Source organism: Pseudonaja textilis, chromosome 9 (assembly GCF_049901715.1).
Source record: "Pseudonaja textilis isolate UNSWEBS1 chromosome 9, rPseTex1.2, whole genome shotgun sequence".
Lineage (NCBI taxonomy): Eukaryota > Metazoa > Chordata > Lepidosauria > Squamata > Elapidae > Pseudonaja > Pseudonaja textilis.
The window spans coordinates 14,759,941-14,776,920 of record NC_141998.1 but is presented as its reverse complement, the minus strand read 5'-3'; the positions used below and the strand labels follow the sequence as shown (position 1 = coordinate 14,776,920).

The 16,980-nt window shown below is 39.0% G+C and overlaps 1 protein-coding gene across 5 annotated transcripts in view; it reads right to left on the bottom strand.

Moving 5' to 3' along the window:
• Positions 1 to 4,302: 4,302 nt before the first annotated feature.
• Positions 4,303 to 16,980, bottom strand: part of FEZ1 (fasciculation and elongation protein zeta 1) — a 38,501-nt gene continuing 25,823 nt past the window's right edge. For 3 of the 5 annotated variants that reach the window (XM_087938993.1, XM_087938990.1, XM_087938991.1), the window contains exons 5-11: positions 15,191 to 15,359; positions 13,333 to 13,356; positions 11,893 to 12,164; positions 10,557 to 10,637; positions 9,410 to 9,485; positions 6,172 to 6,237; positions 4,303 to 4,673 (exon numbers count right to left, since the gene is read on the bottom strand). In XM_087938993.1, coding sequence (XP_087795119.1) covers positions 4,657 to 4,673; positions 6,172 to 6,237; positions 9,410 to 9,485; positions 10,557 to 10,637; positions 11,893 to 12,164; positions 13,333 to 13,356; positions 15,191 to 15,359 — 705 coding nt within the window. In that variant the 3' untranslated portion in view covers positions 4,303 to 4,656. The remainder of the gene's footprint in view (positions 4,674 to 6,171; positions 6,238 to 9,409; positions 9,486 to 10,556; positions 10,638 to 11,892; positions 12,165 to 13,332; positions 13,357 to 15,190; positions 15,360 to 16,980) is intronic. The other 2 variants (XM_087938992.1, XM_087938989.1) reach the window with 1 other exon arrangement.

Genomic DNA, 16,980 nt, shown 5'->3' with positions numbered 1-16,980 from the left:
AACATCCCCTCGGAGACAGTTTGTTAGTTTCATTTTGTGCATTGTACTCAGGAAAATGTCTCCAATGTGCAAAAATGAAAGGGAGGGAGGTCTCTACTAACCTATGAGCTACAATTTGTGGGAGTCTGACTTAGGAAATACATACTGTAACTCCATTTTCCTGACATGAATGTAATTTTCCCTCCCAGGGGGTGGAGGGGAATGCTGACAATGTTTTCAACAGAGAACTATGGCACCAATTATTTTATTTATAATCTGTGTGTTTTAAAACAATCTGATTCCTTTCTTCTGATGCTGTAATAAGTGGGGCAGAAGGTTTTGCCCTCTAGGGCTTGTCTTCCTTGCTAGTCAAAACTTGTCCAATGGTTCATACACTTTCCTACACTGCAACCTCCATACAAATTTTGAACTTCCAAGATGAAAGTTTTACCCATTTTAATATTCAGCAACATATCCAAGTGTCAATTCTAAGAATTCCTTTCTCTTTGCTCACAAAACACATTTACCACCTACTCTTCTTTTAACTTTTTAAAACACAGATGTCCATCCCTGGCAACTTTCAGACTTGTGGACTTCAACTCCCAGAATTCCCCAGCCAGGATGGATGGATGGATGGGGAATTTGAAGAGTTGAAGTCTACGGGTCTTAAAGTTACCAAGGTTGAACACCCCAGCTTTAAAAAGTTGAGAGGTTTAAATCAATCACTTTACATTATGGTTGAATCTACAATAATTCCTTGAGAATGTATCGGAGTGTCAGTGGGCATAGGCCAAGCCCCTCCTTTCATTATGAATCCTGATATGGCATGAATGTAATATGTAATTTCATAGAAAATTCATTGTAATTTAGTATTAATTCATGTCCATTTATGATAAAGTGCTACCAGATGAGGTTTTTCAGCTGTATTTCCTTGCATTTTTTCCATGTTCTTATGAAAAGGTTTAGGAATAACAAATAAGGAGAGCCTAAATCCACTGCAGCAAATTCTCTTCCTGGTGTTGTATTTCAGCTGTGTCTCAGCCAGATATATGTATATAAAGAGGTTCTCCATCGTTAAAGGTCTCTGAAAGCATTAGCCATCTTCAGTTATGTTCACTTTATAGAAATGAATCTATGCAAACCTGGCATTTCCTTTCCTGCAACCCTGATCTCTTTGATTATCTTAATTTTTTTTTGAATTACAACACTCATAACTGGATTAATCTTAATCGTGGTTTGAAAGAAGACCACTGCCAACACAAATGATCATAACCACAATGAATTGATTCTTGTAGTTAAACCTGGAAATAAAAGCTTCTCGTTTTCTCCTTGCACTGTAGCCACATTAAACAGAAAAGCGTGGGTGGGTGTATACCTACTCTCTGCTCAAGCTGATTCTCATCAGCTTAAGCCCAGAGAAAATGTGACATCTAAATGCAGCCTGTAGGTCAGCACAGTCTTAGATAGGAGCTCGCTTCTCGCTGGGTTAATGGTGAGTTTAAGAGCTCCATAGACGAAGCAGAGTGACATAGATACTGATGGCGTAAATGCTTAGAACCTACCCTTCCGTGCACTCCTATCCTTGATGTATCTTGGTGTATCAGTATACTTTGCAACCATTAGCTCTGTGTGCATTCCAAAGGCTCTTTGCCTAACTGGACGGATGAAGCTGCTTGTCTTAGAGGAGCAAAAGGATCAGTTCAATTGCAATGATTCAACCTTTGCTTGGATGATTGAGTGTCTTCATCCACAACTAGTCCTATCATTACGTTGTTGAATACAGAAAAGCTCACCAATATTTGGAGCAGAGCCTTATGCAGAGCCTTAAGAGCAGGCATATGCCAGCATCCAGGTCAGAGCCAGACTTCACAGCTAAAGCTATAGTCTCTCTGGACAAATCACATCAAAGAAGACACAGGGCATACACATTTACAGAGTGAACCAAGGAAAGACTGGACCAAAATCGAAGATGCAGCTTCATCAGTATACAGGTAGTCCTCGACTTACAACCACAATTGAGCCTAAAATTTCTGTTGTTAAGTGAGAATGTGTTAAGTTAGTGTTGCCCCTTTTATGACATTTCTTCCCACAGTTATTCAGTGGATCCCTGCTATAAGTTAGTATAAGTTAATAAGTTTGTATAAGTTAGTGACCTGGTTGTGAAGTGAATCTGGCTTCCCCATTGACTTTGCTTGTCAAAAGGTTGCAAAAGGGGATCATGTGACTCCGGGATGCTGCAATGGTCATAAGTATGAACCAGTTGACAAGCATCTGAATTCTGATCACGTGACCCTGGGGACGCTGCAAATGTCGTAACTGAAAAACGGCCATATGTCACTTTTTTCAATGCCTTTGTGACTTTGAACAGTCACTAAATGAACTGTTGTAAGTTGAGGACTACCTGTACAATGTTAAAGGGAGCATTAATCGAAGTAAGGAAGAGGGTAAAAGCATGCCACTATTGGGGTCCAAACTGAATGGAAACACAATCTTATGTCTAGCCTGGACTTATTTTCAGCAGCAGAATTAATCTCTAAGAAGGATCAACTGAGGTACTAATACCACTCTATAAATCTTTAATAAGACCACACCTAGAGTACTGCATCCAGTTTTGGTCACCACACTGTAGAAAAGATGTTGAGACTAGGAAAAGTGCAGAGAAGAGCAACCAGGATGATGAGAGGACTGGAAACTAAAACATATGAAGAATGGTTACAGGGGAAACATGATAGCAGTCTTCCAATATTTGAGGGGCTGCCACAGAGAGGAAGAGGGTCAAGCTATTTTCTAAAGCGTCTTTAGGCTAGACAAGGAACAATGGATGGAAACTGAAGAAGGAGAGATTTAACCTGGAAATAAGGAGAAACTTTCTGACAGTGAGAACAATCAACCAATGGAACAGCTTGCCCTTGGAAGTTGTGGGAGCACCATCACTTGAGACTTTCAAGAAGAGACTGGACTGCCATTTGTCAGAAATGGTGTAGTGTCTCCTGCTTGGGTAGGGGGTTGGACTAGATGACTTACAAGGTCCCTTCCAACTCTGATAATCTGTTATATGTTAAGGATGTCATTTCCTATCATGAAAAGGCCCTACCAGGTGCACTTCAGAGAGCCATAATAAAGGTCAACCGTAGCAGGGTGCATGCAGTACTTCATTACAGCTTTGTTTTACGATGCCATAAATTTTGTCAAATCTTTTCCTGGGGGCGGGAAGGGGAGGTAGCAAAAGCTTAGTGTACAGCTTCCTTTGGGATCTTCAGCTAGGACTCATTAAAAATTATCCTGCTAATTTGTGTATCTGCTGTTTGGAAACCAGCATGAATATGCATAGAAGCTCTTCAACTGGCCTCTTCAGAATTTTTTTTAAAGATGCAGCAAATAAATGGATGGGATCTTGCGCAACAACAGGTATACAGCTTCATTTGATAATACTAGAGCAGCAGGGAGGCAAGGCTGGAATCAAGAAGACAATAAAATACAAATGGCAAACCATCGTTTTTCTCATCCCAGAAAGCTAAATAATGCAACGCAGCTTTTCCCCAAAGAAGATACAAATGGATAGAGATTTACAGAGGAAATCAATGAAGGACTGGAATAAAATCAAAGTTGCACCTTCATCAATATACAATGTTAAAGGGAGCATTCATTGAAGCAAAGGAGGAGGCACAAGCATGTCACTATGTCATTATTGTGAGCCAAACTGTAATTGGCACACAATCTTAATGTCTACTCTGGACTTATTTTCAGAAGCAGAATTAATCTCTAAGAAGGATGGCGCTCTCTCTCTCTCTCTCTCTCTCTCTCTGTCTCTGTCTCTGTCTCTGTCTCTCTCTCCAACCTTTCCCAACCTGCTTTTTTTCAGCATATGTCCATGCTGGCTTGAGAATCTGAGTGTCAAAATCCAATATATTTGTCAGGCGTCACTTGGAGAGAAAAGACATACACGCATACACACAACTCATCTGGACATGCCAGCCTTGGGGAAATGAAAAGTTGCTCCTTGTCCAACCAAACAGACCCTAGTACCAAACAGGAGCAATATGTCCTTCACTCAGATTCCACACAAGGTGAAGAAAAGCAAGCATCTTTTTCTCTCAGCACAGCCTGGAAGTGAAGCAGCTCCCTTGATTCTTACACTCCATCTTTTTAAGTGTTCTACAAATTAAATATTGGACTGGTTTCTCTTCTCACCGGTATCTATGAATCCATTTTCTGCACAGCATGTGCTAAATGAAACCATCTTTTTAACCAAATCGAAATTAATTTGTAGCAGTAAGGAAACTTCCAGTGATAAAATATTCAAGAAATACAACAACTCTTTAATTAAATGAAAGTTTTATTTCAGTATTCAAATTAGTCTCGTAACTGCTTGGGGAAAGGCGGACGGAGAGTACATGGAATATAGCAATGGCCGCCCTCCAAGACAGAGGTGGACAAAAGAGGAGGGGGGAGAGAGGAGAGCGGGGGAACTAGCATTCCTTGCCTTCACTCATGCATTCAATGTTGACTATGACTAGAAACCAACAGTGAAGGATAGAATTTCACTCGTATTTAACCCCAGTTAATGCTATACATCTTAAATACACAATTCAGAAGTGTACATTATGTCATGCAGTCCTGTGATGGAATGACACCTGGCCTGGTCTCGTTGTCTTCAAGAGGCTCAAAACGTGGAGCTTAGGTAGGACAGAGAACTGGAAGAAGGGAAAGAAGAAGAGGGAATGAAAGGAAAATCAGTGCATGGAATTCTTCAATCAAATGGATTCTGGTTTTACTGCTAAGAGCATAAACTTAATAAAAAAAATCATTAACATGTTCTCAACGGTTTGTTTTTTTAGTTGCCATGGCTGAAGACAATCACTGTTGAGGGCAGTGCAACTTCTATCTCCTTCAAATTAGTACAAGAAAATTAGATTCATCCAGACTCAGTACCCGGCTGTATTAATTCAGGCAGTGTACATTAATGTACATTAACACCAGGATCCCTTGCATACACACCTGATAGCAGAATTCTTTTTATTGTTGTTCTCTCACAATATCCCAATTATATGTGGGGTGGTTTTTTTTTTAAATCTAGTTTAACTTCAATACTAAATACTACCTAAACTTGGGTGAAACTGTTGTTCCTATTTCTATGAATAGCTACTTTAAGCTGTGGAACCTTTGGTGTTCCCTGAGCTTGGTTATTTTCCTGCAGACATTTCACTATCCAACTAGATGATATCATCAGTACTAGAAGAGAATGGAGTTTGTGGAAGAGGAGGAGGACTTATGGGGTCCTTGGTGCTGTCTTGGTTGTTTTCTAGCAGATGTTTCATTATCCAGCTAAGTAACATCATCAGTGCTAGAAGGGATGGGTTTCCTCTCAACAACCTAGTCAGGGAGCAGTCGAGACAAAAACAATTTCCCATCTACACTGAGAGGGTAAGCAACTTGTATGTAAACAGAGGGCAAATCCCTTATGATGTTCCCTATTTGGGTCATGAAATCTCTGCAAGAAAACAACCAAGCTCAGACAGCACCTCAGAGAGGACTCCACAGCTCCATCTTGGATTGCAGATATTTCTTCTATTGGAGCTACTACCATATAACCATTGCTAATGAACTGGAAAAGCCCAAGGTCATCAAAAAAGCAAATTCAGTCTTTGAAACATGACTTCCATTGTTAAAACTTGTTCAACAAAATGCACATATTTTTAAAAAGACATGCATTCATTTTATTGAATTCATATCTGTTCCTGTAGATCCCTGATTTTTTTTAATTACCCTGCAGGGTAATTAAAAAAAATCAGGGATCTATAGGAACAGATCATCAGGTCAAGCTTCTTTGCCTAACAAACGGATGGCAAAGCTGGAGGGAAATCCCAAAGAAGTTACACACCAAGGAGAAAAAGAAAGTCAGCAAACTAGTTATTGCTAAGCATCCTAATATGAGGGCTAGAAAACTGAAGGACATAAGATGCAGCCCAGGTTGAGAAAGACATAAATTGTGGCATCTTTTCTTTTGGCCTCTGTAGAAAAGGCTGCACATTCAGTGCTAGACGACTCCAGTGAAAGCTTCAGATATCAATTTTTAAAAAATCCAGGAAAGACTTCTGCGTTGCAGAATAATTTCTGCTTGAACCAAGGAGAGTGAACATGGATCCATCCTCTAACTCTGCAGAAGGTTAGTTCTTCTGTTCCTACTGTTACCTTTTAAAATGTAGTCAGTCAGCAGTGTAGGGACTTTTTCGTTGTCTTCTTTCATGGCAAAGAGAACTGAGGAAACAAGTTTGGACAAAAATCATTAGTGAGTTCCTCCTGATGAGTTATTTGTTTCTCTCTTTAACCTGCCTGGGCACTGAGACATCAACTGTTCCTCTGCCACATTAACTCTGCCTTCCCCAATCAATCCTTATATGCCAAGTGAAGCAAGGAGCAAGATAGCACCCCATCAGTTTCAGATATAGAAGCAAAGCAGACTTATATTCAGATTTCTGCAACTTGGCAATGTTCTGGACTACATCACCTGAGGCACAGGGGCTAATTTCGAGAGTCCAGAACAGTGGTGGTATTCAGCAGGTTCTGACCAGTTCCAGAGAACCAGTAGCTGAAATTTTGAGTATTCGGAGAACTGGCAAATACCACCTCTGACTGGAGATTTTGCAGTAACCTTCCCCTGCCACGCCCACCAAGCCCACAGAACCAGTAGTAAAAGAATTTGAATCCCACCACTGGTCCAGAATTATGGAACCCATAACTCTGGCTTGTAACTACAATCACTCTGGATAATAGGCCTATTCCTGCAACATTTTGCAGTTAAGATGAGTCCTTCACTTTATTGGTCCTGTTTTAAGAAGATCTTTATTTCAGCGTTGCACAGAATCACACAGAAGGCCCTAGATGCCTTTCAAGCAAGCAGAAACACGTTTTATGCATTTTAGATGAAGACAAGGATACCAAAGTTAGACAGGCACAGAAAGAGACAGAAAAGAGGCCAGGGCAGGTTGCCCTGTGTTTTGCACAGTTGTAGGTCTGTGTTGAATTGCAGAGCTGCTTGGCATTAATGTGACAGTTACCAGATGTTGATTAGGGAAAGCTATTAAAGGCCTGCATTGTAAAGATATGCTATGATCCCATCAAGGTTCTTAGCACAATGGTTAGATTCAATCACTGGCAAAACTTAGCACAGCCTTCTCTGCTCTTAACTATGGGGAGGCTGCAAACATACTTTGGGGCATGTTGGTTGGGAATTCTGGAAGCAGCAGGCCCTGTAGATTATTTTATTTATTTTATTTATTTTGTCAAGCAATTATAAGATAACAGATATAACTATAAACATAGCTATAGATACATGAAATGGATACATATAAGAAAAATAAAAAAGAAACAATACGGGGACAGTAGGTACGTTGGTGCACTTATGCACGCCCCCTACAGACCTCTAAGGAAAGGGGTGAGGTCAATAGTAGACACTCTAAGGTTAAAGTTTTTGGGGTTTGGGGAAGAAACCACAGAGTTAGGTAGAGTATTCCAGACATTGACCACTCCGTTGCTGAAGTCGTATTTCCTGCAATCAAGTTTGGTGCGGTTTACCTTGAGTTTGTATCTATTGTGTGCTCTTGTGTTGTTATGGTTGAAGCTTAAGTATTCATTGACTGGTAGGACATTGCAATGTATAATTTTATATACTATACTTAGATCGGACCGAAGGCGGTGTAGTTCTAGGTTTTCTAGGTCTAGAATTTCAAGTCTGGTGGCATAAGGTATTCTGCAACGAGTAGAGGAGTGGAGAATTCTTCTTGTGAAATATTTCTGGACTTTCTCAACTATATTATCAGATACGTAATAAGGGTTCTAGACTGATGAGCTGTATTCAAGTATTGGTCTAGCAAATGTTTTGTATGCTCTCATTAGTAGTGTGATATTACCAGAGAAAAAGCTACGTATTTGGTTTTTAGAATAAGATAGGGACAATGAACTCAGTCCAGAAATAAGAAAGGCTACCATTTTTTAATGTGGAATGTTGAGTGGTTTCTTCTTCATGTAGACCAAAGTGCCAATCCAGACTCTCAAATTCTACCACACTAGACTGGCCCTAGTGGATTAAGTACCTGAAAATGTGTATTTAAGCGAGGAGGGAAATAACATTGGAGGATAAATGTTAAAAAAGAATCTCCTGTTGGGGAATTGTATGCAAAAGGACTATGAATGTAAAATGAATTTAATCTGTTTTTATCCAAAATGTGGGGAAACCATACGTTCAAATCAGATACTAGACACATTATTCATTAACTGTTGGTGGTAGCTTGGATACAAAGTCCAATATTTTGAGGATCTGCTTGCTCTGTGCATCTTATTTGGGAAGTTTCCTTCCAGCCCAGTAACCTGATCTCATCTCAGTATGTTTGCACCATGATCTGAAGCAGTTTTGCATTGTTAGTTAGACAAGGAAAAAAGAAGGGAGGAAAAAAGACAAATTTATCCCGGGTAACCTCTTTGCTTCTAGAAGCTTTGCTTCTAAACACAAATTGTCATTTGTACAAAACTCACTGTGTGCACAAAATAGCCATTCATAGCTCTCTGCTCTTTTCAAAAGAAGACAGGGTTTGTTCCAGTGAGTGCAAAACACAGTTGCCATAGAAACACAAAGGGAGACAGATGATTCTCCCAGAATGCACAAAGGACCATCACAACATCTCAACCTTTTCATTTTTGTTCCACAAATTATTTAGTCAGAGTTAGGGAGGCTAAATCCCATCGCTGGCAAATTCAGGTGTTTATAAAATAGCTGTTGAAGTTATTAACTCATCTATTATTCTAGGATATATTGGGTTTGGTTTTTTTTACTATGATTTCTTAGCAAAATATTTTAGGAACTGCAATAGGATCTAAAACAACAACTTTAAAGTTCTAAAACAACCATTTATCTCAACCCAGACAATCTGTATGTCGCCCTATTAGCTCACACTTGTGTTTTTGCACACATTCCAATGCATACACATAGAGGAGGAAAGGGAATTACATTCACTCCAACTGGCAACACTTAGATACCACTCAGAACTGTTCAGAATTTGGGCTAGACTGAATGAACAGCAATTCTGGTACATCATTCCTTAATTAGTCACACTTGGTTTCTCCTGTCATCAGAAAGAACTAAATAACAAATAGAAATTCTTTCCCTGGTTTGGAATAGTCAGAAATTACAGGAATAATGATCCCTCTAAAGACCAAATATAGCCTTAAGCCCCCAAAAGGATAACTACCCATTAAAAAAGTTGGTCAGGTCTTCTTCCCAGTTAGATTTCTCCAAAAAAAATATGATACTGGCATATAACTTTTATTTTTCTCCTTTGTGATTAAGGAAATGTTTTAAATTAAAGATATTTTCAATACTCCCCATGCCACATGGCAGATCAGGAACTTACATTCTAACATAGTATAAACTTACTGTTTGTAAGCATTTGCAAGTCCTCAACTGATGGAGGCACCCCTTTCTTCTCATATGGGATAACAGTATTCAAATACTGAAAATAAGAAATACTGGTAATTATAAATCCTAGCCATTCTTCCAATCAGAAACAGCCATCCCGCCCTTTATTTTGTTTCCAAAAGAGACATAACAGACAATTCATACAATCAGTAAATAAGACAGCAACATATTTTATCTATTGATTGTGTGAAGCAGATGTTGATGTAGAGGGTCTAATTCTGTTTTGCAGGGAGGATAACCAGATATAATCTGTGTCATTACCAGCCAGAGAGTTGGAAAGAGTGAAAGATGTCACTAATAAAAATAATACTGGGTCAGATGGGCCAGGCGCATCAATTGACTGAAGACAAGGCCCTGGGTTCCTTAATTTCAAGACTACCTTCAGTTGGTCAAGACCAATCTTCTACAAAATGGTAATGTTGTTGCAGCATTCTACATGGGCTGCCTTTGAAAAGTATCTGGAAGTTCAGTTAGTTCAAATGCAACGAACCACATGGCTTTGTGCATATATTTGCACATATGTCACCTCTCTTGTGGGATTGCATTGGTTGCTGTTTTGCTTCTAGGCACAATTCAAGATGGTGATTGTAAATCATCTTTATAGCCCTACATGGTTTGAAGGCAGGTTATTTGAAGGACCATCTTTTCCCAATTACATCTACTCAATCCACCAGACTGGGGAGACAAGATTACAATATGAGTACCCACCATCAAAGAGGTCCACCTAGTGGGACCAAGAAGAAAGGCCTTTTCCATAGTGGTCCCATCCCTGTGGAACATTACCCCTGTGAAGATAAGACTGGTCCCTCCCTTGATTCTTTTCTGATAAGCATTGAAAACATGGTTTTGCCAGCAAACCTGGGGATCCAAGTTGATATGGAGTTCATCAAGTGGTTTGTTTGAATGATCTTGCTAGGGCCATGGGGGTGTCTTGAGATTTATATTTGGGTTTTTCTTTCTGTAAGCCACCCGGAGTCACTGTGAGTGACCATATACCTTTCTTATACATTAATATACATACATAAGTGAATAAAATAAACAACAACAATCATAACCTTAACCTCACAAAAACTGTATCTTCTGGGTGAAACCAGTACACTCTTACCTGCTTTTCAGTTGCTGAATTTCCAAACGTCTGCCGGATTCCAGTTTGCAGAATATTTGAAATTCCTTCCATACTGAACCGCTACAAAGATGAGAAAACGGAACTCTGAAGTTTTAGATTCTTAGTTGCTACTACAACTAAGTTGCTACTACAACTCTATTGGGACACAACACATTGGGCAGAGCAGGAGGAGCAGAAGTTTGACAAAATTCATCGCCATTCTGCCCCTGTAGATTCTGAATTGAAACGTATCTAGTAGAAAAATAACATTAGATTCTCCATGAACTAAATACACCTTGGATGAAAAAACTGTAGCTCTTGATATGTATCTCAGCCACAACTCTCAACAGCTCAGTAACAACAAATGCTACAGGAAGTACCAGCAGTGAACCTTAATGACACAACTCATATTCTAAGGAAGAGTGTATACCCAAGATCCTAGATTGGTAAGATGCTTTTTTATTATATTATATATATATATATATATATATATATATATATATATATATATATATATATATATATATATATATATATATATATATATATATATATATATACACACACACACACACACATACTATATCTATATCTATATCATATATATATATATATATATATATATATATATATATATATGTATATATATATATGTATATATATATATATATATATATATATATGGGATATAGATATAGTATGTATGTGTGTGTGTGTGTGTGTGTGTGTGTATACACACACACACACACACATACTATATCTATATCCCAACATAAAATTAACCAGACAATGGAGAAATTCCAATTAAAATAAACCAGTAGATCAGTCTTCCCTTATTTGTCCCCACCCGCAACCCCACCCCCAAGTTGGGTTGGGAACCAGAGGCAACTTCTGAGCTAGTTAGATTTTCTGAGTATTACCATTCCTTTCATATCTGGAAGATCCTGGATGGGGAAAGCTGCAGAACAGTTGTACAGGGTAAAGTATTTCAGTCATAAATTGCGAAGAGTATCCTAAAATCCCTCTAGGATAATTTTGCAATAACTAGACCATCAGCCAGAAGCCAGCATCAAATTCTCACTGGAGAAGAATTCACTGAACAGACATCCAACCAATTTGGCTTATAACAACAGCTTTGTGAATTTGGCACGACAATTGCTTATTTCTGAGCTCCCTTAGCTAAATGAATGCCTAGCAAAATTACATTAAGGCAGCCTGTAAACAATCTTAAAAGGAAGAGGGGAACAGGAACCTTAAATCTGTGCTCTTAAATCTATGTTCTTATTTTTGTTTCTCCTTTTTATCTGAAAGCCATCTTCAGGGAATTCTCACTAACCTTAAGAGGCATCTGAGCTGCCCTTTCTATTCGATTGTTTTGCAGACTCAGCCCTTTTTCTTTCCTCCTCCTCTTCATCATCTCTCGATGTTCTTTCTGCTTGTTCTGCACCTCCATCAGGATGGTGATGAAGGAGTTCTTCACTTCCTTCTCAAACTCCAGTTCATCCCGACAAGCCAGCTGCTGCACCAGCTCCTCCGAGTAATCCTGAATAGCACCTTCCACTCGATCCAGAAGCTCCAGAAGCTCCGAGACAGACATGTGCCCCAAACCTAGGAAGAAACAAGTGTGCCTGTTCATATATCAGGTGGACCATTCTGACCACGATCGTGTTTATCGGAGTTTAGTGCTAGAATCTGTGCAAAGCTATGTTAGATGCTTACAAATTGCAGCATTAAGTGCCAAAGGTCATTAACAATGTCAATTATTGTTTTTCAGGACATTCATCACAACACTCATAATGGATTCATTAATTAGCATTGCCATTTTAGTACATTAATTGGTTAAACCAGGATACACTTGGAAATGAAAAAAAATGTCTCGGATGAGAGAAAGCATGCGTGTAATAAAATTTTAGAAGAGGCATTCTAACCCCTTTCATTCTTAGCAAGGAGGAATGCCTCTTAAAATGATTAAAACTTGGTTTTAAAATAATTTAAAATACCTGCCCAGTGCATCAGTCAATCAAAATGTTATTCTAATTCAGTGTTTCTCAACCTTTGCAACTTAAGATGTTTGGACTTTAACTCCCAGAATTGTAGATTTCAACTCCCAGTTTTCTCCCAGCCAGCATGTGGTTACAGGAACTCTAGGAGTTAAAGTCCAGACATCTTAAAATTGTCAAGGTTCGGAAACATTTGTTGAATTAGTGAAATAATAGACTGCAGCCCCAATTATTTTAGATTATTAGGGAGTGGAATTTCCTGCCACCAAGCCAAGAATCCAAAAATAGGATTACAATCTACTTTAAGGAGTCTCAGCAGAAATGTTGTGTTACCTACTGAAGGCATGCTTGGAGGCAACCAAGATGTGGCTGGCCCAGATTTGTTCCCCACTAGAGGATTCCCCAGATGTGAAAATAATTCCATAGTTTTTGTATTTCGCATGCATTCACAATATGTGTTCACAGGCTGCATACAAGGAAACAGATGAGCATATTTAAGTCAGGGATACTGGCTTAAAAGAAAGGCGTATGCACTGGGACTGAATGATTGGTAGAGACTTCCTATGGCAAATGTGGGTCCCTTAAAAGCATGTTACGGTCTTCCTTAATGAGTAAAACATTCATAGTTGAGCCTCTTTAAGAATTACAATGATTGTTTTAATGGCTTGGTGTTCAGTTTATAGTTGGGTTGAAGGTTCTGGTGTCTGTGTGCTTTTATTTACTTCTTTTTTCACCTGGGCACCTTATGTTTGTGGCTCTGAGAAACCATAACTCACCCCAGGTTCTAGGAATGGGGCAGCCTACAAATAAATAAATCAGCATTAAAGATTGCAAAAACTGGAAAGTTTAGTTCACACTTCAAAAACATATTCCATTTGTATCATGGAATTTGTGTCCTGTTCTAAGATGAACTTCTGACTTCTGATTTCTGGATAAATAGAGACAGCAAAATTAACATCTTCCTTCCCCTTTTTCCCCGCCCTCAAAGTCAGGCAGAATATAGCAATAGCAATAGCACTTAGACTTATATACCACTTCATAGCGCTTTTACAGCCCTCTCTAAGTGGTTTACAGAATCAGCAATTTTGCCCCCAACAATCTGGGTCCTCATTTTAGCCACCTCAGAAGGATGGAAGGCTGAGTCAAGCTTGAGCCTGGTGAGATTCAAACTACCGAACTGCTGGAAGTCGGCAGTCAGCAGAAGTAGACTGCAATTTTGCATTCTAAGCACTGAGCCACCATGGCTTTTTTCTGCTCTTCTCAAAGTGGGCAAAAAGTAAGTTTAAAATATTTTTCCAGCTCCACAGTACTGAAGTAACCCTCTCCTTTCTTGAAAAAGATACCAGCAGAACAACTAAACAATCCCATGACTAAGAAACTCATCACAGCAAAATCTTGGTGCAATAACTTGAGGAAGAAAAGATACAGTGCAGCTAAAATGAATATATACTTTAGGTTCTGTTTCATAAAAGTCATCCTACATTTGAAAGAGAAGAGGATAGAGCTATTTTGCTTTATATCATGATTTAAATTTTGTTTACTTGGCTATTTGTCACTCCTTTCCCGCACTTGCAATGTGATTTCTTATCTTCAAAGCCACAGACATGCTAGATAATGCAGCATTATTAAAAATAATCTCCATTGAAAAGGCAGTATGGTACAAATCTTGTTTAAAAGGAAAGGAAATATAAGAAGGTCATTGGGGTCTTGATGTGCCCTACCACAATTAGCACAAAGAGAACAAATATCTGTACACTTCGATATGCAAGATCTGTATTGGAATGGAATGGGATATAGACAAGACTAGAATGTAGAATGTAGAATGTAGAATGTAGAATAGAATAGAATAGAATAGAACCACATGTTACAATATATTTTTGTCTGTTTTGAAGAGAGGGGAGTGAGGAGGGGAGAGGAGCAGGGAAACGAGAGGAGTGGGGGAAGATGAGAGAGAGGGGGGAGGAGGAGGAGGAGGAGGAGGAGGAGATGATTTTTGTGCAAATCCATATCATTACTTTCTTTTTTCACTGATGCAATTCAGTTTTGGGGCAGGCATTGCGTAATAACAACAGAGTTGGAAGGGACCTTATAGGTCATCTAGTCCACAACAGACCTGCATACCACAGAGACAAGCCATTCTTGTCTTGTGTTTGTTAGGTAGTTTACAAACACAAGACAGCGAAAGGGAAATATTCACAGCCACACAAGAGAAAAAGGTCTGTGCTAAATGTTTCATTGAGTTTTGTACCCCTGGCAGTTTGGCTTCTGGAATCATGCAATCCTACTTCCATCACCCCATTAACCTCCTCACTATCTGAGTGAAAAGAAGTGAGCTTTTTTGCACAGCTGAATCAATATCACCCTGAATTGGATCACTTGAAGTTGCAGATGGGAATTTGATATTTCTTGTGTCACGTGTTTGCTTAATGTTTCTCTCCACCCCTTACTGTTCACCATACAATATTTGTAAATATGTGGGCTGGTAAATACTCTCAGGCAGAAGAATCTGAATTCCTTTGCTACAGTCTACAGCCCAGGAAAAGCTGCAGGGATAGTTGTACAAACTAGCTGCCACAGAACAACAACACTTCACTGAGAGAGGGGACGTGTTCCTTTCAATGCACCACATCTTACCTTCACATGACCAATTGTTGTTCAGGCTTTGTGACAAGGCCTGAATTTCCTGCAAAAGGATGGAATCAGCCTGACTGCTTGTGTCCCCACCATCATCCTTCTCTAAAATTTCTTCTTCCTCTTCGGGGTCAGGTGAATTTTGCATCATTTCCTCAATTTCTTCAATCACCTGCAAAAAGAACAGTCAGCCAAATCAATTAAAGGCGATGGCTGGCTTCAGTGTCAGAAAAGGAGATGTTGCTATGGAAACCTTATAGCTGAAAAACTCAAATTCCCAGTTGAGCTATAAACGACAAACAGAGGGTTTTTTTTTTCCTCCAATACGTAAAAATGCAGTCAGGGATACTTTAAAGCCTTATTTTAGATTCCCAAAACCAGAGGGTGAATTTTTTTAAAGGAATATAAAAGAGCCAGTGCTAAGTCAATATCCCCCACAATGAAATCTTAAGGAAAGAAAAGCTTCACTAGCCCAGCTTTCTTTCTGATGATGCCCAACCAATGTTTGTAGGTGTTTGCAAAATAGAAGGTGAAGATATTATTATTGTGGTTGGTCACACAGCCAGCCAGATGTTTAGACTGAACTTGGCATTTTTATCCACTGATCAAATCCTTCCCAAGGAGCTAGAATAGACAGAAATTGGTGTTTGATGATGTTAAAGACATCAGGATGTGCAGGATGTGAGCTATTCCAAGTAGATGCCTTTTGCAATGACTCATGATTTGATCAATACTGCTGGTATTCAAGTGGTTCTCAAATTGCATTACTATTATTATTATTAATTCAATTTGTATGGCCACCCATCTTATCTAAGTGACTTTGTGTAGCTCAAAACAGGTAAAAACAATCCAATAAAAACAAGTTAAAATGATATAATATAAAACATAAAAGCTATCCATAATCAGTTTTAAAGAAAAACAAAAAAATCACATTCAGCAGCAGAATTAATTCGATATCAGTCCAATGTAGCCACTGTAAGCAGTCCCACTATTGCTGTGGTCCAAGGGACAATATCAGAGCCATGTTTTCAGGTCTTCCTAAAGGCAGGGAGAATCAGGGCCAATACATTTCTCTCCTGCCTCTATTCCCTGCAGCTGGTATCTGGAGCCTTGGTACTCCCAACCCAGACGTTGTATTGTTCATCCTAGCCCACACAAACACTGTACATACATACACATCCAGCTTTGATACCCCTTGCAGTCTCTAAAGCAGTATTTCAATCTTGGCAACTTTAAAATGTCTGGATTACAACTTCCAGAATTCCCCTGCCACATTGCTAAGAATTCTAGGAGCCTCCTAGAATTGTTTTGAATCATCCCAAACTCCAGTTCTCTGGACAGATTACAATATTTTTCCAAATAATATACAGCATCATACACATACAGTATCAAAAAAAATAAGAGAAGCACAGATCAGAGCTGCAAATAGCAAGTAAAAAATGCTAACACAAGGACTTATATTTAAAATCAATTATATAAATGCTTGAAAGAAGGGGAAATGGCTTCACCAATCACCAGAAAGACATCATTATGGAGGCCAACACCGTCTATCAGTGGCTCACCTTTAAAAAGGCCTTTTCCTTGTAGCCATCTGCCTCGATTCACCTTCAGATTTTACTTCAGACTTTGAGCAATTCTAAGTATCATAAGTGGATAGATGACATAAATTTCCCTACGCCTGGGAAAAGTAGTCAAACATGGCAGACATTCCAGTTTTACCTCAAGCTAGACGTTAGTCCATCCATTCAGAGTTTGTGAAAAACAATTGTCAGAGCCTTAATGTATTCAGAAAT